This window comes from Prionailurus viverrinus, chromosome A1, assembly GCF_022837055.1.
Source record: "Prionailurus viverrinus isolate Anna chromosome A1, UM_Priviv_1.0, whole genome shotgun sequence".
NCBI lineage: Eukaryota > Metazoa > Chordata > Mammalia > Carnivora > Felidae > Prionailurus > Prionailurus viverrinus.
This window is the reverse complement of record NC_062561.1, coordinates 181,323,563-181,347,394: the sequence shown is the minus strand read 5'-3', so window position 1 is coordinate 181,347,394 and position 23,832 is coordinate 181,323,563. Positions and strand designations below refer to the sequence as shown.

Here is a 23,832-nt window from a genome sequence, read left to right as displayed (position 1 = left end):
AAATGTGGCACATGCATACGATGGGATATTATTCAGCCTTAAAAAGGGAGGACATTCTGACACCTGTTACAACATGGATGAACCCTGAGGACATTATGCCGAGTGAAATAAAGCAGTCACAAAAACACAAATACTGTGTGGCTCCACTTTTATGAGGCACTTAGAACGGTCAAATTTATAGGGTCAGAAGGTAGAATGGTGGCTGCCAGGGGCCATAGGGAGGGGGAATGGGGAGTTAGTGTTTAATGGAGACAGAGTTTCAGTTTTGCAAGATTAAAAAAGTTCTGGAGATGGATGGTGGTATTGGCTGCACAATAATGGAAGTGCACTTAATGCCTCTGAACCGTACATGGAAAAATGGTTAAGATGGTAAATCTTATGTTATGTATATCTTACCACAATTTAAAAACATTAAAAAAAAAAGTGCAGATTTCTAGCCCCTTCTTTCTGCCCCCATTCTAATTTAGTAGCTCTGGGGTGGGCCTCAGGAATTTATATGTTCCCAAGCCTCAACATGGTCTCAATCAGGCTTTGGAAAAACTGGCCTTTTCAGAGTGGTTCCTTCTCAGAGTCTATGACCAAGGCTCATTTGCGTAGTTGGATTTATGTCATGCAGCAAGTACTGATGTACATGGAATTGTCCCCAGGCCGCCCCCTCCCCCGCCACTTCAGGTCTGGCCCTTGCCTCCCCTCCAGTGCCCCCTACACCCTTCCCTTCCAGGCAGTGTAGGTGTGAGGGCTGGAACCCAGTTTCTCCTTGTATATACCCCATGGACCTCTCCTGACCCCCTGGCCAGTGCTTCCCATCCCCTCCTTCTCTTCTGGCTTCAGTGATTCCAGAGACTAACCCCAAGCTCTCCTATTTGCCTCCATTTTTTACCATTAGGGCACAAGGTTTTTGTTCTCCAGCCTAAAATAAGATTCCTGCCAGTGTGGCCATGTGGCTACCCCTACCCTGTAAGCTGAGCTCCAAGATGGTAGCATCTTCCATTAGAAGGAATCATGCCCAAGCTTGACATTAAGTGAGCTGGACCCTAAGTCCAACTCCCACATGGGTGCCCTGGATGGCTCTTCTGTCTATAACACGGGGTTGACAACATCCGGTCTTTGACAAGGAAGGACTGACCTTCCAAGGAGACTCAGGAGGCCCAGGGCTAGGGCTACCTGGGCATGGGTGAGCCTGCCTTAGCTCACCAGTCCCCAGCCTGCAGGCCCCTTCCCGAGGGGCCCCTCCACCATACCTGAAGCCCTGGGGGCAGATGCATGTGTAGCTGTTGACTGCATCCACGCACTGGGCCCCGTGGCGGCACCTGTGGTTCACGCAGTCATCATTGTCCACCTCGCAGAGCTTCCCGCTGTAGCCAGGGGGACATTCACACCTGGAACACAGCAGAGCAAGGCTGTCCATGTGCCAGGCTGCTTCTAGGTGGCCCTGTGTCGTCTCTGTCTACCGATGTTCCTAAGTCCCTCTCAACTCTTGAGGACTCCCCAAAGCCTGGCCCACAGTTGGTTTCACTGGCCATCCATGGGCTCTGGGTCCCTGCAAGCTGACGTTTGCTTGCTTCATGTGGTGACTCCTGTTTTCAGGAGTGGGTGGTGGGGCTGCTGATGTGCTGCTCCTCAGGGAAGAGGATGGGAGCTGCAGCACCCTCTCTCTGCCCCCACCGGCCCTGCTGGCCCAGGTGCACACCCGAGAGGTGCACCTCACGTGGGGCCTCCCTGAGCATGCGCCCGGAACATGCATCCCTGGGCTCCTCCACCTGGGTGACACTGTGCCAAAGTTCCAGCAAGAAACAGACCTGAAGGCACCGTGTTACCTACGGGCACAGGTGGACACAAACACTTCCTGGCTCTTCTGCCTCCTGCAGGCTGGAGCCTGCGCACCTCTCTGGGCCCACCCACTGAATTCTACTGGCCAGAATAGAAATAATAACTATAGCAGAGGAAAAGGAGGAAGGTGGGACAGGTGGCCAAGATGGAGAGGGAAGCAAGACCTCTGAATACACATGGGACAGAGGAGACTGACAGGGGAAGCATCGGGACAAAGGGATGGTCCTCCCTCCCCCCTCTCCTTGCTCCTCCCCCGCCTTGCTCCTCTCCCTGCAGTTGTGGATACAGTGGAATCATAAGTGGATCCTGGCATTGCTGGGGTTGGTTGGCAGAGCATAGTTTGTGCTGTGGATTCATGGCTAGGTAGACACTTGGGGGGTGGGGTATCCCTGGAGAAGGACAAGTTCTAGAATCAGAGGACTTACTGAGCCTGCATTCAGAACTGATACCTGCTAAGATCTGACCTGTTCACCTTTACTTATTTTTTTTAATGTTTACTTTTTTTTTTTTTTGGAAGAGAGAGAGAGAGAGAAAGACAGTACAAGCGGGGGGAGGGGCAGAGAGAGAGGGAGACACAGAATCCGCAGCATGCTCCAGGCTCTGTCTGAGCTGTCAGCACAGAGCCTGACATGGGGATTGAACTCATGAACCGCGAGATTGTGACCTGAGTTGAGGTCGGATGCTTAACTGACTGAGCCACCCAGGCGCCCCTCACCTTTACTTATTTGAAGGGTAAATTTGAAATACTTGACCTACTGCTGCACCAGAAGGTGTGAACTTCCATGTCAGAGCCCACACTCCACCCTAGTCTTTTAAAGAAACAGATTGGGGGCACCTGGATGGCTCAGTCGGTTAAGCGTCCAACTTCGGCTTAGGTCATGATCTCGCAGTTTGTGAGTTGGAGCCCCGCATCGGGCTCTGTGCTGATAGCTCAGAGCCTGGAGCCTGCTTCAGATTCTGTGTCTCCTTCTCCCTCTCTCGCTGCTCCCCTGCTCACACTCTGACTCTCTCTGATTTTCAACAATAAATAAACATTAAAAAAAATTAAAGAAACAGATTGGGCAAGGCTTTGTCAGGGCATGTGGTCAATACACTCTGCTAGTGGTAAGCCTGGCCCCTGTAGGCATTTGTCTTTGTGTCTCCTGAATTCTAAGTACCTGCAGAGCAACTCAAGCCTTATGAGCCTCTCCAAGGCAACAACTGCCGCTCAGTGCTTGCAGGGTAAAATCTAGCGTGTTAGGCATGGAGTCAAGGTGGCTGAGGAGGTCTTCATGAGGAATCAGGGAAGACCTGGTTCCTCGCAGACACAGATGTGCAGAAGGAGCAATGGAGGTGTGGAGACTGTCAATGCTATAGCCCTCTTCACACCCTTGCTTTTCAAACAAAGCCCCTGGGCATTCTGTGAACGTACAGCTTCTGATCTGGGAGTTTGGGTGGGGTCTGGGAATTAGCACTCCCAACAAGCTGCCCTGTGATGCTGCTGGTTCCTGCACCTCCCTCCCAAAGCAAGGATCTACCCTACATTTCTTCATCTGCTAAAGAGAAGCGTCTGCTGGTACAACCTGCCTTCCCTGGTGTTCTCAAATGTTCTCCCCTTACCTTTCCTCAAAAGTGTAAGGCTTATACGATTTTGTTATGTATATGACCTATTGATTCTGGACAAGGGGGTGTAACCAAGTGATGTACTTGGTTCCAGGACTTTGGGAGTCTCCAGAGTCAGGTCAGGATTGACTTGCAGCCCCAGCTGTTTCTGTGTGTGCGTGCACAGGGAGCTTACTTCACCTCGCCGTGCCTCAGCCCCTACCCAGAAAGCAGACCGCTGTTTCTACAGCCTAAGATTGTGGAGCGTTACAGGAGATAGGCCAGTGTGCCTGACACAGAGTAAGTCTTCAGTGCATGTTAATCATCGTGATCTGTGTTTTTGTCATTGTCACTTTCAGTGTTCATGGGAGTGTTCTTCATTATTGTCAGGGTTTTGGTATATTATGATTTCAGTGTTTATATCACGGATAGTTATACAGTTTTATCTGTTATGTTGCGTTGCAGCCTCATTAAAACATACATAAGGAAATCTTCAAGGATAAACATCTTCAAACTTGGGCAAAGGTTGCACCAACTGACTGTCTCTTGTTACTGTCCCTGCAGCCTGCCTTGGGATGTAGGTGATGAGAGGGGAGGGGAGACGAGGGGGATAAAATTAGGAAATGTTTCATTGGGAGAAGGGATTTTTTTACCTAAATGTATTTTAATAAAACAAAATTCACATTATTGAGGTGGCCTGTAGACCTCTTCAGGATTCTAGGAGACACTGTGCATAAATACATTATCTCAAGAATATGAAAGCAAGACTGGTTTCCTTCTACATTCTATATTCTTTCTATTCTGTATCCTATTCTGTATTCCCCTAGAACTCAAGTAGAATGAGGTTTCTAGGGAGAAGTACCAGAGGATCATGATCTCTGGCCCTGCTTATGTCTCTGGTCCCAAGCTCCTCGCACCCCGACCCCAGACCAATACCCTGGACCACTTCTGACCAGTTTTCATGCTCACTGTGCTCTGTCAGGCCAGCATCCGCTGAGCTTGAACAATGCCACTGATCTCCTTTCCAGCTATGGATACTCTACCACTTCTTCACAGCTCAGATGCCTGGTCACTATTGTTGCCCCTTGTAGGCATGCCCAAAGCATGCTGCTGGTCAGTGCAGCCTGCTGTGCTTTGGGTTCAAGTTTGTGTTCCATGCATCTCTTCTCCCCACCTGCGCCTCTTCCTTCAGTTAAAGAGCAGCCCTGAGTTGAAGTCAAATCTGGGAGTGGGAAAATGGGGTTGGGAGGCATCCCTCACCCTTACTTATACTCTAGTAGCTCAACTGCCTAAGAGCCCACCTAACCCCTCTCAGAGGGGACCAGGGCAGATAAGAGAGATTTGAATGACGGTTCATGCATGGAAACACTGAAGTTTCCTTTGTTCTCAGCAAAACCAGAGCCCCTAACATGCCTCTTGCATTTTCCCTGGTGATGAACTCCAGACTTGAGATGTCAAAATAGGGAAGGAAAACACCAGACAAGACATGCTCATGTCCCCCTCTCACCTGCACCTACTCTAGATTCTTCTCCCACTGGTGGGGCCCTCCCTCCCTTTCTCAGCTCATTCAAATCTCACCCATCCTTTGATGTTAATGTCACAGCTCACCTCCTAAAGTATGTGGAGGGCTTCTCTTTGCTTCAGCAGGTTCTTCCCTCCCCTCCTCAACACCCCGGCAGCACTCAGAGCCAGAGTTGAGGGCTCCAGAAATTTCTAAACATTTGTTTTGTGTCAAATCCCACCCCCCCCCCCGCCACCCCCAAGTCCATGTCAAGGGCCTTGAAAGGGAGGGAATCAAAAACCTCTTATAGTACCCACTACACTCACCACAATGAGAATTTGAGGACTGAAGGATTGGCTCACCAGGGGACAACAACTAGGACCCATCATTCTTAGATTCTAGGATCCTAAGAGTTCTCAAGTTCAAGTCTTAGAGATTTATGAATCTAAGAGTCCTAAGATTCTGTGACTTTATGATGTCATTAGTCTCAGGCTTTCTAAAATCCTTGTTTTCCATAAAGTGCTAAGTTTTGCAGTATAGCATCATAGTCTCAAAAACCCTGGAATCTGGGAACTCTCTGCCTTATGACTGAAGCTAGACAGACTCAAACTGATGACAGATCCTGGAGACATTTTAGACCCAGACCATGAGCTTCATCCCTCAGAGGCTGAAGAGGCTACTAGACGAAATGCTGGTCAGGATTCTCATTAAAGACTTCTCAGCATAGGCATCGAGCTTCAGACCCACATCCCTCATCTTTAGGGTGACTCTGTAGAGTCACTTCAGGTATCTTTGCTGAAGGCTCATCTGGGGTTTCCCCAGATGCTCTGGTCTTTGTCTGCTCCCCCAAACTCTCTGGTGCTAGAAGCTTCCACCCACCCTTCAGTGTTGGACTGAGCCTGTTGGAGATGAGGGGAAGCAACTGTGTGTGCAAAGCAGCTTTGGGAGAGTGTTTAGGGGAGACTATTTTGGCTCCCTGGGATGTCCCTACTGTAATCCCAGGACTCAAGGGTCTCAGGGTTTTCTCTAGAAGAGGCAATGGCACATGCTTTCATGAAGGAGAATGGAGGGAAGAAGTAGGGACAGAGCCCAGAAGTGATTTCCCAGGGGTGTTGTTTGAGTCTCAGGCTCTGGAACTGGTGCCTTCTCCTGAGGCAAATTCTTTTTCCACCCTTAGAATTGTTCCTGGAATCCCCTAGCTGCTATAGGCTCTGCTGCTTACCACGGAGACAGCTCCACAAATGGCTGTGGCTGCTGAACTGAGTCAGTGCTCACTCTCCCCGACCCCCTAACATACACAGATGCATAAACTGGTAAACTTGCTGGAGCCACAGAGGGCACAACACTGGGAAGGATGCACACAAGGAAGGTGACCAACTAACCTTTGGACTCAGCTTCATCAGTGGGATTGTTCTACCATATTAGCTCTGGAAAGGAAAGCTATGCTGGTGTGCGGGGGGTAGGGGCAGAAATGGGGAGAGTAGGAAGGAGAGGTATAAAGGAAAGAGGGATATCTTTATTTCTATATATCTATCAACACACACAGAGAGATAGAGACTTCCAAAGAGAAATAATCACAAAGAGACAGAGGCACGTGCATAGAGACAGTGAGACAGAGAATTAGACTATGACTAGTCAGAGACACAGAGAAACACATGGTAATGTACAAGTAATAGGCAGAGAGAGAGATCGGGAGAGGGAAGGAGAAGGAAAATGGAAAGGGACCAATTTGAGGCAGAGTCCTCAGGAGCCTGTGCTGCTGGGGACACAAAGCCAAGCCTCACCTGAATCCTTTGTCCAGGGAGATGCACTTGGCCTCATGCTGACAGAGGTTCATCCCGGGCACACAGTGGTCAATCACTTCGTCGCACAGCTCACCTGGTGGGGGTGGGTAGAAAGCTCAGGCACCTGGGAGGACCTGGGGGATACCCTGACTAGAAGGTCAGGTCCAACCAGCCCCCTGTTGGGAGGTCATGGATCTCAGGCACTCTGCATTTGCTCTCTCAATGTATCCTTTCTGCTGTACCTCTTTTTCAGTCTCCCTAGTGGTAACAATGGGAAGGTTCTGGGATTTTCCCTGGGCACTGTCATAGCACCATCATTGGGCTATTTCACCTGACCATTAAGGGGCTGCTGCAGCTGAAACTGTAGGACATCAGCCCCTGACTTTGGGCTGTGTTTAGTTGTTTTTTTCATTCCCCATCAATTTACTAAGCACCTCTTGTGTGGTAGACACTGTGATGGGTACTAGGGACACAACAGTGACCAGGTCTTGTCTTCCCCCTAGTCTAGTGGGGGAGATCTATAAATCAGTAGGTGACTGTAACATAGAGATGTGTGACCACAGGGATAAACTCTGTGGAAGCCCAGAGGCTTCCTGGAGGAGTGGACATGGCTTAGCAGCACAGTGCACCTGCTGTAGATAAGTAAGCACCCTGGATTTTATCAAAGAAGAAAATATGAAAGGAATTTAATGTTTAGGTCTCTGAATACACTCCCTTTGAAATTCATCGTGCCAAGAAATGAAGAACAGGTCGTAAATACCCAGGGAGGTCCTTGCATGTCCAAGCTCCCCAAAGCTCACGCCATTGGAGATGTGTTTTGGGAATGTGGAGGGAAGTGAGACAGGATGGCAGGGGTGAGGGCAGTGGCAGATGCACCCCTGAGCTTTGGGTTCCCTTAAATTCCACATGGCCAGGTGGACAGTGATAGAGGAAAGCTTCACCCACGGAATTTCTCTCAGAGGTTGGGGTGGGAATAGGGGCAGAGAAAGCTGCAGGGACAGGGCAGAGGAAGGTCCTGAGGGCGGCTGGGGAGGAGATGAATGACATCCACAGCCCCAGAGTCTGTTCTCTGCTGTGGTGGGGACAAGCCCACCCCGACCCTGTCCTCATTTTGCCAGCCTCTCAAGACCACAGAGGGCACTGTGTTCTTTATAAGCCTTTTCCTCTTCCTCACTTCCTGGAGACACCCAGAGAGGCACACAGGTGTTTGTGTGGGACTGGCAACATTTTCTGGGACAGAGAAAACCATGACAACCCATTCTCGGGCAGAGGTGCACTTCAGTCACCTGCAGACACAGGCTAGGCTATTCCACTGGGGCAGGAAACCACCTCAACAAGTGTGTCCTCAGTCCCCCTTCCACTGCCCATTGCCCCAAAGCCTATTCTGAGTCCCTTTGCCTTCTTTTTTTAACTGCTGAGATTTTTACTGTCTCTCTTCTGGCAGTGAGCAGATCCTTCCGGACCAATGATTTGGCCCTACATAACCCCTCCTCTCATCTTAGGTAGACCAGATGCCCCTTGTGGCCGGAGGGTATACTTTAGACTTCTTGGTATCCCTGTTAGTTAATTCAGTGCTCTGTATACAGTAGGAGCATAATAAGTGTTGCCTCTTGCTACTTTAACTCTTGGCTACAACTCCTCTCTGCAAAGATGGAAGGTATAAGGGGTAAGGGAAGTAGACCTTCAGCAGATTTCCCTGCACTTTCCCCAAGCGTAAAGCCTTCTCTGGGACCCCAAGAGGTGAGGAGTAAGCAGAGCAGGTGGTTTTCTCAGTTGGTCTTGGCACGCTCCACCACAGTCCCAAGAATGTGCTTGGGGAATACATGGCCAATGGGCTTGAGGTCTGTGTCAGCCACAGGACCCTGAGGAGCAATGGGGGCTAGCTGGCTTCCTTCTCTGTAGGCTTCTAATCAGCATCTGTATATCCCATCCCCTACCTCACTCTTGACATCATGCCAGGTGCCAGCAGGGTAGGGTGTGGCAGTCCCTGGGTTGCATGGTCCTTATTTTCATCCTCACCTTAGGTTGGTGTTTCCTAAAATATGTTTCTTGCAACACAGGATGTCCGGGGTTGGGAAGGAGTTTGGGGGTAGGGTAGGAGGGAAGTTCTGACTTAAAATAAATTTGAAACTTACTGGGTTAAAAGAAGTTAAATAGCATTGTTTCAAACAGGAATTGTGAAAACCTTTAATAGGCTCATTTGTATCACGTGGAAGAGAGCTAGTATTACATACAGCGTTTCCCCAACTTTTTGTTTATGGAGCCTTTTCCTCAAAGAACTCATGGAATTCCATTTTGGGATATGCCACTTTAGGTGGATCCTATAACAAAGGAGGTTGTGCTTGCACCACTGAGGTGCATTTTGCTTCATAATCTAGTGGTATATTTAACTGTCCTCATTAGGAGCTGTTAATATAGGAAATAAAGGTGTTGTGTTTTGGGGATGGGTGGGTAGGATGATTATCCTGAGGAACAACCTGTGGGGAGCCTTCTTTTATTCCCCAGCTGGGTTAGGTTCATCCTCTGTGACCCCACGACCCCCAGGCTTCCAGGTGTTATAGTCTCGTTCTACTGAATACATGTCTCCCTCTACTTGACAATGAGCCTTCTGATCAGAGGGGACTTTGTCTTGGTCATTTTTGTGTCTCCAGTTCCTAGCTGGAAAGTGTCTGGAAAGTAAATTTCTAGAGAAAGCAGACTAGAACTGAATGAAGATTAAATGTAATGCAAGCCCCTCTCACTAGCTTCAATCGCCACTGGGTCTCCAGTTCCCAGAGGAGGGGAAGGCTAATGGAATGGATAGCAAACTTGCCCTGGGAACCTGTCTCAAAGTAGGGAGGAGCTAGAGACGTGCAGGGTTGGGGCAGGTGGTAAGGGTGGACAAGCAAACAGAGAGGGCCTCTGGGAAGCCCGTCATGGCACAGCACCAGGTTTTGGGGATTCACATCTCTGTCCACAGGGGAGTGGGTGCAGGCCCTGAAAACTAAGATAACAGCATTCCTTAGTGCATGACACCTGGCCTGCCACCATGCACAGGCACCAGGGGACCTTACCTGTGTAGTTAGGAGGGCAGACGCACACGTAGTTGTTGACCCCATCCACACAGGTGGCATTGTTCTCACAGTCGTTGTCCTCGCAATCATCTGGATTGATCTCACACCGCTGCCCCTCAAAGCCCAGAGGGCAGGAGCAGCTTTGGGGGTGTGTGGGGTGGGGAAGAAGGGGAGCCAGGGAATAAGGAGTGTTGGGTGGGGTTGGAGTGGCAGAAAAGAATGTTGGGGGGATATAATTAGTCAGGTTTCTCTCTGGATGGAGGTCCGAGGCAGCACTCTGGATACTTGAAGCCTTGGGGTCCTGAGCAGGAAGACCCTCAGGAGCCCGAGAGGTCATTTCATCTAGACCCTATCTCTGGGCAGAATTCCATCTCCCCTGGCCGTGGATGGCTGCGTTAGCTCTGGGGAGTTCTCACCAGCAATGCCCCCTCACCATCCCCCCAGCTGGAAGTGCTTTCCCCGGGATAGACTTTAAATTCCTCCAGCTGTCTTCCTTCCCCTCTTCTCCGGGGAGTGGTTTGTAGACAAAGGGATAAAGGGCATAACAAACACCCCCCTTTGAGCGACTTCCTACTCCAGGAAAGCCTCTCTACCTTGAACAGGAATAGGACAAAGTGGCCAAGATCAGGATCTGCAGCCCAGTTTCTTGGGAATGAAGTCTGAGTCTGCCACTTCCTAGGTATTCGATCTTAGGAAAATTAGTTAAATTCTGTGTCTCAGTTTCCACATCTATGGACTAGGGTAATATCATTTACCTCCAGGTTGGTTGTGGGGAATAAAAGAAGATTATATAAGTAAAAGGCTTAGGAGGAGACCTAGTACATAGAAAAGACTCAGAATGTATTAGCTTCAGTTCTAGATGACTTCCACACTCAGCCTCCTTAACCTTTCTCAGAGATGCCACTGTTCCCTCCAGCTTTTTCCAGATAAGGGGATGGGGTGGGAGGATCTGGAGAGCTACAGCTCTTAGATACAAACCTCAAACTTCCTGCATCCTCTGCCCAACCCTGACCACACCCCAGGATTAGGCCTGCAAACTAAGTCAGGATAGATATAGCTGAGCAGATGAGAAGGGGCCAGGGGAGTTTAGGAAGGGGCATGCGGGAGACAAATGCTGACTAAATGAGCTGCAGGCACTTACTTACTCCCTCTGTGGCCCAGCCCCCTGGTCAGGGATTTACACCCCATTCCAGCTTCGGGCCCAGAATTCCAGGCCTCTCTCTGTTTCACAGATTCCTCCGATTTGGGATTTAGCTATAAAACTAAACTAATAGGAAGTGGATTTCTGGAATCTTACTTAACCTCCTTTCCTCTACAACCTGAAAACCATGTCATATTTTCTTTTCTTTTTTAAGTTTTTAAATTTATTTTGAGAGAAAGAACAAGCAGGGGAGGGGCAGAAAGAGTGGGGGACAGAGGATCAAAGCAGGCTCTGTGCTGACAGCAGAGAGCCCAATTCAGGGTTCGAACTAAGGAATCATGAGGTCACGAGCTGAGCCAAAGTTGGGCACTTAACTGACTGAGCCACCCAGGTGCCCACCATGTCATGTTTTCTACAAAAGGTTCTTCGGTCTGAGCTCTTGGGGTGGAGCAAAATGATGTATTTCTTTTTTCTAGGAGGGACCCTGGAAGTTCAGGAAAAGTGATTTCTTCAGAGCTGGACGGACAGTAGGTTTTTAAGGGTCTGAAACCATAGTGTTGCCTATTTTCCTGAAAGGAGTTACTCTGGCTGTCCCCAAAGTCTTAGGGTTGCATGAAAGTGGGATGTAGATGGCTCTTAGGGGTTGGGATGCTCATGGAGTAGACAGAGGGAGGGAAGGAGACTAAAGTCTCCTCTGCCCTCCCTGGAAACCTTGGCTGGGGGGTGTCAAGGAAACTCCAGGGGCACCCAGTGAGCTGTGGGGCCGTCTTAGTCTCCTGCCCGGCCAGCTCTGCCAGTCTTTGCTCTTTTTCTGATCAGATAATGCATCAAGATGAGCAAAGCATCTGATGAAGAGGTAGGTGAAACTTCCAAAATTATCACTCACAAGACATGTTATGGGTTGAATTGTGTCCCCTCAAAAAGGTATCTGGAAGTCTTAACCCCCAGCACCTCAGAATGTGACCTTATTTGGAAATAAGGTCCTTGCAGATGTCATTTCTGATGAGGTTATACTGGAGTAGGGTGGGCCCCAGATCTACTGCCATCCTTATAAGATGGCCATGTGGAGACAGAGACACAGGGTGAATGCCACATAAGGATGAAGGCTGCAGTGAGGAAGGCCCGAGATCACTAGCCACCACCAGAAGCTAGGAAGGGGCAAGGAAGGATCTTCCGCTACAGGTTTGAAAGCCAGTGTGGCTCTGCTGACACCTTGAGTTTGGACTTCTGGCTTCTAGAAATGTGAGGGAATACATTTCTGTTGGTCCAAGCCGTCCTGGTGCACTGCTTGGTTATGGCAGCCCCAGCAAACGGACACAGGAGGGAAAAAGGGAGCAAAGCTTCCCTGATAGGTGTCCCTCCCTTTGCCAACCTATCAGGTGCTAACCTAGTGAGGGGGAGTGCTCCTGCCCCTTGGCAGGCCCACACAAACTATGCTTTCCCCAGCATGTGGGCCTCATTGCTTTAATCCTCTACCCCATTTCCCTAATCCTGTAGATTTGGGCCCTTTTCCTTGAAAATTAAATTCTAAAAGTATTTCCAGTTCATTCAAATCTCAACAACGGAAGGTGGAAACCAGGAAGGTTCCTTCTGCTCACCTGCAGTTCCAGAGACGAAGAGAGATACCCCACAAAGAGACAGAGAGGGGGGCACATGCAGAGGGGGGACAGGGAGGGGAGAGACAGTCGCCTGCAGGGGGCACTCCTCACTCTTGCAGACCTCCATTTCTGGGCAGGGTGGGCAGAGCCAGGCTTTTACCCTGGAGGTGTGTTTCTTGGCTGGGGCCATGTGGCCACCTCTGTGAAATTTCTGTGTGGTTTCTCCTTACCCCTGCTCCCAGTGAGAAGGTGGGAGTGGGTGGTTTGGCCGACTCCAGGCAGGAAAGCAAACCTGGCCTTGAATTTATTTCACTTTTTAAGAGCCAGAGTTTGATGGGGCTGGCTTGGCAGGTGGACACGGGGCAGGCTGGGCTCTGTCGGAAGAACTAGGGCCCAGAACCTGATTTCTTTCACAGACGGCACAGCAGCCCCTCCTTCCCCCACCCAGAGTGCCTTTGCTACTTGTTTGCAACCTGTGCTCTAAGACATCCACACACAGCTCTGCACTGGGTGCCCCTGCTTTACTGCCTGACCCACTCGCTCACTGGGGTGCTAAAGGAACCAGTTTCCACAGGTCTGTTTTTGCCAGGGCCACGGGCCGGCAAGCTGGACACGTGAAAGCAGCTGGGAAGGGGTTGGGGGGGAGCAGGAAGGGAGCCTGAGGTTTGGCAGAGGCCTCGAAAGTCCACCTAATTGACAGGGATGGGGAAAACTTAAGTGGCTTCTATCCCTTTTTCTTCTTGAGCTCTGAATTCCTCGGAGGAAAGCAGTGGGGTTGGAAGATCCAGGAATGTGTCAGGATATGTGACCTAGAGCAAGTAAATCTCTGTGCCTCAGTTTCATCATCTGTTAAGTGGGGATAGTACCAGCTTGCAGTGGGTAGGCTCATTGTGAGCATTTAAATTAGAGGCTGCACGGCTAGTTCATGCCTGGCACATGATGAACATGTAGTCAATATCACCTATGATCATTGTTTTTAGCACACAGGAAACAGAGGTGGAATTGCCATGCTGCGGGGGGGGGGGGGGGGATTGGGCCATCATGCCATCTTTCTCTGATTTGTGCCAGCAGCTTTAGCCTCCCTTGGTATCCTCCTGGCTCTGGAGACAGACTCTCTGAATTCCCCATAGGAACGCTCACTGTGTCACTGTGGGCAAAGAATAGCTCCTGTTGGTGCCTCAATCTTCTCATTTGTATAGTAGGGATCACAGTAGCTCCCTTACAGGGTGGGAAGAGCCTTGAGATGATCTGCATAACAGACCTGGCACAGTGTGGGCACACAGTAGGCCCTCAGTGAACAGCTGTGCATCAGCCTGCCCCAGTGGTCTGCCTATAAAGCCCCCTGAGGGAGGGAAGGCCCAAGGGTGAGCTGTTACCTGAACCCATCCTTGTGGCTTTCGCTCAGGTGGCAGGTGCCTCCGTGCTGACAGGGGTTCTGGATGCAGGTGTTGATGGGCATAGCGCAGTCTTTGCCCTGAGGAGCAGGAAAGGGAGAAGCACCTGGTTAGGGAGGCTTTCAGTGGCTGCCTTGACCAGGAGGCCCCCTGGAGTTCCCAGCGTCCTCTGGGATGAGGCCAGGCAGAAGGCCTCTCTGTGGCCTCTGCTGTGTGGCTTGGAGGACGCCAAAGGGGGCCCTTGCTTTTGGCCGTTCCACACTGAGAGAAGGTTGAGAACTGAGGAGTTCAGGCCCCAGATTCCCTACTTCCTGGAATTCACATCCTTTTCTTTATCCTGAACTGCAGGGCAAGAGCATGGGCTTTGGGTACAGGGAAACCTGGTTTCATATTCCAGCTTCATCTCTTCCTGGTTGGCTGGCCATGACCTCATCTAAGCCTTTTAACTCTCAGCCTACCTCACAGAGCTACCTAGCAGAGGACACGGTACTCTTAGCTGCAGTGAGGCCTCAATATAATCCACAATTTGAGTAGGGAGGGCTGGGGCTGAAGTGTGGCCAGAGGACCTTGCCCCTATAGGGTGACAATTCCACAGAGATCTACCTTTAATTGGTCTGGAAGTGGGCCCAGGTGTTGGTATTTAGAGTTCTGCAGGCAATTCTAATGTTAGGCCAGATTGAGGACCTCTGGGACAGACAATTTTGTGTGGGGTGGCATTCCTCTGGAGTAGGCCCCTCTGGAGGGGACGTTTCAGCTGAGGAGTCAACTGCAGTAGGTGAGGAGGAGCATGCCAGGCAGAAGGACAGTGAAGATGAAGGCACTGAGGAGGGAGGCCAAGGCAGAGGCTATGGACATTAAGACCGGGGAGCAGCCTGCTGGCCCTCTGGCTCTAACTACCCCCTCCCCTGGGACCGACACACCAGTGCTACACCCAAGTCTTGGCAAGCAGTCCCTTAGAGGACCTGCGGGGTCTGGGGAGGCATCCGTTGTATTTGTTTCTGGGCTGTGGACTTGGTGTGGGCACCATGCCAGGCGGGGGTGATCACGGGAGCCCTCCCACTGCCATACCACCTGCTCTCCATCTGCTTGAGAAAATCCTCTTCCCGCCTCTGCTGCTGCCAGTGCCTGTGACGGAGTGGGGCTGGGCTCCCTGGCTCGAAGGTCGCTGCCAACTGGGCCTACGACTCTCCCTACTGTCTCCAACCCTGAAGCCCTTGCAGTATCCAGCAGCCAGGAGGCATGGCCACGTCTGTCTTGGCTCCCTTCATGCCCCCTCACAGCTAACGGCCAGTCAGAGTTTTCTTGAGGGGGAGAAGGAGAATGCAGTTTGATGTGGGATCTGGGCTTATCCTAAACCAGAACAACACGGGATCCCTTACACAAAGTCATTGCGTGCAGCGGAAACTGCAATACTCATTCTCAATTTATTGAGAACATTTTCCATTCCAGGCCTCACGCTAAGTGTTTTATATTCACAATCACATATAATGTTCACAGCAACCCTGTGCGATCGGTAGGATTGTTATTACTGCCCTTTTCAGATTGGGAAGGCAGACTTGGAAAGTGAGCTAATATGTCCAAGATTGCACAGCAGTTAAGTGGAATAGGCAGCAGCTGAACCCAGGCATCCAGTCCAGAGCCAGCACTGGGAACCCCTCTGCTGGGTCACTGATGCTGCCCTCTCAAAACATGGGCTCCAGGGGTAGCACATTGGAGCACACACTCCAGTCTGGCTGCTGTGTGCCTTGGGGAAACTACCAGTTCTCTCTGAGCCTTGTTTTTATCATCTGTAAAATGGGAATAATACCTACCCTATGGAATGAATATTATAAATCACACATATATAAAGCACAAGGCTTGTATGGTAGCAACCTAAATAAGAGCTATTCGGATGAGGAGGAGGCGGATTACTACAGGGGTCTGAGGCAGGGCTGAATGTGGGAGCTCAAAAGACTTTTTTCAGGCATTTGGTTGGTACCGAATTATTCAGGAGTTTTTGTGTGTGTTAGATGGATGAGCCACGAAGAGCAGGACAAGAGAACTTGATCAAGTCAAGGCAGGGCCTCCCTGGCCCCTGCCTGGGCCAGCTTCTTTGCTCTGGGGGAACTCTTGAGTATCAGGAACTCCAGCTGGGATCTTCCCCTGGGGGTGGGGTTGGTGACGTCTACTCGGGTCACTTATACTGAGCTCAGAAACCAGGAGGCAGACCGTAGCTCTTGGTGATGTGCTAAATGGGCCTGGAGGTAAGGATTTCTGTCACTTACGTGTCCTTGAGAAATAATCACCATTCTCAATACCTGGCTAATTAGCTCAATTCAACTCTCTTCAGCCTCATTTTGCTAAAATCTACTAGATTTATGATGTTCCTTGGTCCCCACTGCTGTGTGTGTGTATGGGAGAGAGAGAAATAGAGAAAGAGAGAGAAATAGAGAGGGAGGGAAGGTGGGAGACAGGGACATGGCTGGGGCTTCTGGCTTCTTTTAAAGGAGCCGGGGAGTAGCTGTCCCTGTTGGAAACCTCTTTCTGAGACAGCCAGGAGGGCTGCTCCAGGACCTTGCTACTCAGAATGTGGTCCTCAGGCTAGTAGCTCCGGCGTTCCCTGAGAGCTTGTTAGAAAGGTACAAACTTGGGCCTGACCTCAGATCTAATGGATCAGAAGCTGCATTTACTAAGACCTCCAGGTAGTTCTCGCGCCAGTACAGCGTGAGAAGCACTGCGTGTAGACACTGAACATGCACACGTGAAGCTAAATGGCTGAAAAAGAACGAGCCCAAACATACATCTTATTTCCCCCAACGCGAAACAGCTGTAAAACAGGTCTCTTTGTGAAGTGTCTGCTGAATCCTGGCACCAAGGCGGGCGAAGCACAAACATGACACTCGGAATCCTTCTAGGAGCTCTGCAAGTGAGTGTGATGCTTCACATCTCCAGGTGGGGAGTGAGGCTCTGAGGGACCTGGTCCCTAGTGGAGCACTGAGTGTGGGGACTTTCCTGTGAGAGAGGAGGGCTCTGGGTTTAGTTTGTGTGCTTCCCTAGGTGTGGAAGCTCGGGTAAGTTATCTGATCTTTTTGAACCTCAGTTTCCTTATCTGCCAAAAGAGGTTAACAGACCTTATTTCAGAAGGTGACTGGGGGTGCTAAATGAGGTAATGTGCTCAAATTCCTTCACAAAAGCCTGCCATTATAGATGACCAGTAGCTGCCACCAAACACTGAACAGTGGGGGCCATGCTGTTTTGGATAATATTGTGGCTTCCCAAGGTCACTCAGCTAGTCAATGGAAACGCTGCAGTATCTGGAAATAAATGGAGAAATGCCAGAACTTTGAACTTGGTTTTGTGGGTGTCTGGTGATTATTGTCAACTTAGCAACTCATCCAGAACTTACTACCTCAGTCACTCTGCCTGGGTGGGCTCCAATCCAGGAAGAAGGGAAAGCCAGGGAATAAATGCAGAGCAGGGGGTATGATGCAACCCAGGGTTAAAGGTTAAAGGACCTCTTCGTTTCTACCTGCTGCATTTTGAGATTGAACCTGATACGGGGAGGAGAGGAGGAGCTGTCCCAGGCCACACAGTCAGGTAGGGACAAGTTCCACAGTGTTCTTTCCATTCTGCTTGGTGTTCTTTCCACCAGCATAAACTACTTTCCCTATTCTGGAGACTTAGGTCCCAAATGGCTAGGGACCCTGCATTCATGGTGCTTCTCAATGGACTGTGAATACAGTGGTCAAAAACATGGGTTCTGGAATCCATTGGTTCTGAGCTCTGAATCCCAACTCCCTCACCTACTATCTCAGTTTCCTAAACTGGAAAATGAAGGTCATTTTAGGACCTGTCTCCTTAGGCTTTGATGAGGAGAATGCAGGATAATGCTTGTACCTTGTTTAGTATACTGTCAGTATGTAATAGGCACTCAGTAAATGCTGGCTGCTCATATTCCTTCACCATCATCACCATCATCACCATCACATACCATCACCACCATTATCATCCTCCTCCTTAAGGTACTCCAGGCCTGCATGAGCCCGATAGCTTCGTAAAGGTCAAAATCTCAGTTCAGATTCTTCTGCTAGACCTTCAGAATCTTACGAGCAAAGTCTGAACAAGTGGCCTTATCTTTCAAATAGGGATGATCCCGCCCACCTCAAAGGTTGATTATACAACTCAGAGAAGGGAATAAATGCCAATGTCCAGCTGAGTGCCTGATCCACAGTCGACGCATAGGTATGGTATTAGGGATGTTATAAATGCACATGTCACCATTCCAGGAGAGCAACTGATGATCTCTGGCAATTCACAGTGTCATGGACTGAGAATCCCTAGTGAGACCAGCAGCATACTGCCTGTTAATGGCGGCCCATCCATATCCTGGTATCAGGACCAGCATGCAAGGGTAAAGAGAGATGTAGCAATGTGCCAGTGTACAGAGTGCATACTGAACAGCTGTCCTAGGTGCCTTGCATATGTTATTGCACATTTGATTCTCACAGCACCCCTGTGAAATAGGCCCTGGTTTGTCCACGGGAAGGCTGAGGCACAGCCACTGGCCATCACCACATAGCTAGTAAACAGCAAAGCTGGAGTTCACATGTGCCCTCTGTATAATTCCACAGCCTGAGTTTTCTCCACTGAATTAATACAAGTGGGTTTGAGGAGCTAGGCCTCCTGAGTATGGTATCTTCACTTCTACACTTCCCCTGCAATGTCTGTGCGTGTGCACATGTAGGATGCATGGATCTGGGGTGGCTGCCTGGGGCAAGGCCGTCTGGCTGGCTGGCTGCAAAGGGAATCCTTGGGTTCTCCTATGGCAGGCCCATAGGTGGCACTCTGACACTATCTGCTGGAGGCACAGCTACAGCTGAAAAACCACCAGGGAGCCCTGTTCCCCAGAGTGATTCTGCCCCTCAAGCTTGTCACTACACATACAAGTCCCCCTGGGGACAGGAGACCAGTGATGCCAGCTCCCTTCCGCTCTGCCTGTACTAGGCATGTGCAGTAGATGGGTTTTGGGGTGGTGTTGGAATGCTTGGCTTGCCCACTGTATGTGGATGGGTGCCTTGGTGAGGCTGGAAGCTGGGAAGGTCCTGGGGAAGAGGAGTGAACCACTGTTTTGTTGACCCCAGTGAGCCACGGCGGAGGGCTTGGCTATCCAGAAGTAAAGGTGGGGACTTTGGAATCATATAGCTCTTGGTCCTATCCCAACCCTACTGCTTATGAGCTTTGAGACACTGAGTCAAGCCTTTTCAACAATCTGAGGCCCAGTTTCCACATCTATAAATGGGAAGTAATGAGCTTTCCTCATAAGGGGTGTTTAAAAAGAAAAGGTGAATAGGATGTCAAGCAGAATGTTGGCCATGTAGTCCATACTCTATAGATGTTAGTAGGGACTTAGGATAGATAGTGTTGGGTGAGAAGAAAGGAAGAAAAGTTGCTTTGGAATTAGCCTGGATTTCTGGGGAGGACACCCAGGAGAACGACATCAACTTCCTGGCTCCATCCCCTTCCTGGCTGACCTGAGCCTGTCAACAGTGCATTAGCTTGGCAGCTCCCAGGCCTTTCAATCCCTCATCCCTGTACCTTCTCAAACTGGAGCCCACTTTCAGCACTGGCCCTCCTGAGGCACAGTTAGGGAGGGGATGGGGAGAGTCTGGAAATCCCCTTGAAAGGAAGCCAGGATAGTAAGTTCAAGGGATGCCTCTACTTGGAAGCATTTTCACTCTCTGAGACTTATTTCCTCATGTTTAACAAGGAAAATATAAATATTACATTTCCTCCTTAGAGTGTCACTGCCAAGATGGCATTCTCTGTGTTTTGCATGAGTGTGACACAACTGGGAAGCCCCCACCAGTAGAATAGCAGTGTTACTGGCAAGTGCCAAGTGCCACTCTGGAGTGACCTGTGAAATGCAGTTCTCCAGGCTGCCCTTGGAGAAGGGAGGGTCAGCAGGGCACAGTGCCTTCCTTGGGCCGTGAATGCTGGGGGCGGGGCTTCCTATCTTACCTTGTAGCCATAGGGGCAGGTGCAGTGGTAGAGCTCCACAGGATCCTGGCTGCACGTCCCATTGTTCTTGCACGGGTCTGAGAGGCAGGCATTGCACTTGGCCACAATGTTGATGTCCACTGGCCCTGGACAGCAAAACCAGGATGTTGGTAGCAGGTCACTGTCACCCCTCCCTCCCTTTCCCTCCTCTCTAGCCCCTTCCTCAGCCAGCTGCCGGCCCCTCTCCATCTCTACCCACAGAGGGTGGCTCCCCATCCGGCACCATCCAGTCTAGCTGAGTCCCATTAATGCAGCCATTGTCCAGTGAGGAAAAAATCACAGTGGGACATCATTCAGAAGCACTTCTGCAGTCAAATAAATTACTGTAATTAGCCTGATCCGATTTTGGAGCTAATCTATAAACAATACACCATAATTAGAAACCCCTTGTGTATCTTTTCATGTTCAGGGAGCTCTGGTCCCAGGCTCCATTTGGACCTCCCACTCCTCTGCCCCTAAACACCCCTCCCCATGGAATAGTCTATGCTAGGCTAAGGAAGGCAGGGTGCCTGGGCCAAAGACACACATAGGAAGTCCCTCTTGTGGAACCCTTGATTGGCAGGAGGAAGTAAGAAGTGGCCCCAAAAGACACAGCAATGATATTGTTGACACATGGTAAACTGTGCTCAGGCACACTGTGCATCTATGACAGTTTTGACAGTGTCCTGTTCTCTTCAGCTACAAAGGCTGGAGGGATGGAGGTCATGGTCCTTGAACAGAGCTTTGGAGATTGGGTTGAGAATGACCCCACGGCAAGTCTGACCATTTGTGGGTGGGGTGAACAGAAAGGATGGCCTAAGAATCTGTACAAGCTGGCTTAACCCTGGCTTCCATTAGAACAGGGACACTATCTGTCCTGTTTGCCAGGGGCTGAAGGGATTCCCAGGACACAGGACTTTCAGTGCTAAAACCAGGAAGGCCCCAGCCAAACCGGGATGAATTTGTCACCTTACAGAGGAAACAGAGAAGGTGCTTTTAAATATCTTCAACACGGCCAGGCTGTACCCCATACCGATTTAATCAAAACTTGGAGTGTTGGGCCAGGGAACCAGTAAAAAGCTCTGCAGGTGATTCCAAAATGTGCAGCCAGGATTGAGAAACATTGTTTTAGACTGATCTGGGCCTCTTTAGCATCAATCAAGTGAGATGACTTGGAAGCAGGAGGAGAAAATGAAAAATTATCTTAAAGCCAAAAGAATGTTTTCCTGCTTTAAGCAGAAATGTGAGACACAGGAAGTTTATAGGGTAATCAAAGTATATATATAAATCAAAATAAACTCAAGGCTCTAAGAGATGGGCAAAGGACACTACCAGACAAATGTATGACATAAATGGAAAGTAAATTTTTGAAAAAAATGCAGTTTCCCCAATAAGCAAAGACACAAAATAGGAGACATACTTTTTTAAACCTATCTAATTAGCAATGAGATGAAATGAGATAAAATAATGTAAGAGTCTGGTGAAAAATGCACTCAAATGGTGCTTCCTGGGAGCATAAAGTGGTTTATAACCCTCTTTTAGACACCAAATGGCAGGGCAATATGTGTAAAGACCTTAAAAATGATCACATACTTTGGCTCAGTAGTTTCTGTTCTCTGAATCTTATCTAAGGAATAATTTTCAATAGAGAAAGACCTTTATGCATCAGTGGTAAGAAAACAACTGTTAATACCCAGTGAAGACTAAAGGTTCAGGGCCAGGAACTGGCTAAAGACGTTACAGTGGAATTATTAAAGCCTGGTGGCCACAAGTAGGTACAGGGGAATCAGAAAGACCTGGAATCATCCTAACTGTGGACTTGAGAAGTCCCTTAACCTCAGTAAGCCTGAGCTTTCTCATTCTTAAGAATAAGGGTGATACTGAAGTCTAACCCAGAGAGGGTTGGGGAACTGAATAAATACTTGGAAAGTGAGACTTAAATGAAATAACACACAAAAAAGTGCTTAACATGATGTCCGGCACATAAAAACCCAGCAGCAGTTTGTTGTCGTCAGTTAAAATCTCATGTACCTAAAGCTTGCTGTAGTAAAAACGGGAAAAGGCGTAGGCTTTAAGAATGTTGGGTGAAAAAAAATGCAAGTTAAAGATTTTTCTCTGTGCAAAATGATATAGAGAATGGAGTCAGAGAGGAGCATGTAGGGATGCCAGCAGAGAAACTTGGAGGAGATAACAGCATCTGAGTCTCTCTGTACAGCTCATGGAAGAGACAGGGCAGTGGTTTAGAAGTCACGTCTGTTGAGACACCCAGCTCTGGTGGGCTGTTGGAGACAGAGCAGACCCCTCGAGAAGTGGGGGAGAGTCAGCATGTACCTTTGCACTGGAATCGGTGGGTGGGGGTGGTGAGCAGGAGTCTGTCAGCCATGGACTCAGGGCTACTGCAACGGGCGATGCCAGGCTCCTTGTACCCCGCCTTCACCCACTCTGACAGCCAGCGCAGACTGCAGTCACAGTGGAGTGGATTGGTTCCCAGCGCCCTAGGAGGCAGAGCAGGAAGTCAGGGTCCCCCTTGCCCAGCTTGGCCCATAGGCTCCATACCCTTGGCCCTCTGGAGAAACAGAATTTTCAGACTCTGACTAGATTGGGGGTATCTGACATGAGGACCAGCAGAGAAGGAGTTTCCATTGGGGCAAAGTCAGTGACTCCAGACTGTATTTCCAGTCCCTCCAGATGTTTCCACCCTGCTTAACCCCCTCCCACTTCTGAGGTTTTGCTCTCATCTACTCCGGTAAAATTCAATCCTCAACTCAATCCAATCCTAGCCCCTCTCAGATGCTTCTGGACCTTTGGCCATCTGATTACCTGGCTCCCTTGCCCTACTGAAGGGTCCACTGAAGGATGCACTCTTCAGAGAAGGCTTTGATACACAGCAACCTAGGGAGAAGCTTCAGGCCACAGAAAGGGTTCAGAGCACTCCACCCCTAAATATGCTGCTTTGGCATATTGATTATTTCAAGCTAAAGGTACATGAAAAATGGCAGGTGCAGAAGGGGCTCTCTGACCTCCCGGTCTCTACCTAAAAGCAAGTCAGAAAGTTTCCTGTGAGAAAGATGCCCTCCCTGCACCAAGAAGGGAAAAATATTCTTATCACTAGAGACTGGGAATGAATACTAAAATGGACCAGGCCAAACCTACCTGCTCAAATAACCTTGACCTTCCAGTGGTCCCTCTCCATATATTTCCTAGTCACTGCCGCACAATTGCTGCCCTAGCCCAAGGCCCTTTGTCTTGTCACATCCCTACAATTTATCATTCCTTGTATAAAAAAGTATATAAGTTTTTGGGTCCAATGGCTTCTTTGGGTCTTCATTTTCCATTTGAACACTCCCACATACACATAAAAACATCAAATATATTTATATCCTTTTCTCCAGTTGCTCTGTCTTATGTCAGTCTAATTCTTAGACCAGCCACAGAAACTAAGGGGGTAGAAGCAAGTTTTTCCTCCAGCTACACCACTTAGCTTTAAAAAAGCACACCTGGGGGACAGCATGGGCTGATGCAGACCTCTCAACAGTGGTGTCCACAGAGAAAATACAAGGATTTTTGCTTATTTTAAAAATCGTATCATTTAGAATTTCTATTTTTTGGATGTTTTATAAGGTGTATGCATAATGTATCAGTATCACAATATATGCATGCAATCTGAAAACAATCAAATATACATAGAGTTGTATACATATAGACTCAGAAATGTTCCTGGCAAAGGTTTCTAACACCTAATTTTTACAGACCTTGGTTTCCCCTGTGTGCAATGGGGACAGAATCCCTGATGCAGAGTGGCAGAGAATATGTGCTTTGGAGCCAAGGCAGACCTGGGTTGGAACCAGGGCTCTGCTGCTTACTAGCTGTGTGACCCTTGGACCAATTCTTTGGTTCTTCTCCATTTAAGCTTCACTGTGTAAGAAGGGGATAAA

At 49.3% G+C, this 23,832-nt stretch overlaps 1 protein-coding gene across 1 annotated transcript in view; it reads right to left on the bottom strand.

The window, feature by feature from the left end:
* SLIT3 (slit guidance ligand 3) overlaps positions 1-23,832 on the bottom strand; it is a 594,639-nt gene that overhangs the window by 15,107 nt on the left and 555,700 nt on the right. The window contains exons 25-30 of the mRNA XM_047873095.1: positions 22,229-22,392; positions 19,880-20,004; positions 13,865-13,962; positions 9,750-9,889; positions 6,697-6,790; positions 1,242-1,379 (exon numbers count right to left, since the gene is read on the bottom strand). Coding sequence (XP_047729051.1) covers positions 1,242-1,379; positions 6,697-6,790; positions 9,750-9,889; positions 13,865-13,962; positions 19,880-20,004; positions 22,229-22,392 — 759 coding nt within the window. The remainder of the gene's footprint in view (positions 1-1,241; positions 1,380-6,696; positions 6,791-9,749; positions 9,890-13,864; positions 13,963-19,879; positions 20,005-22,228; positions 22,393-23,832) is intronic.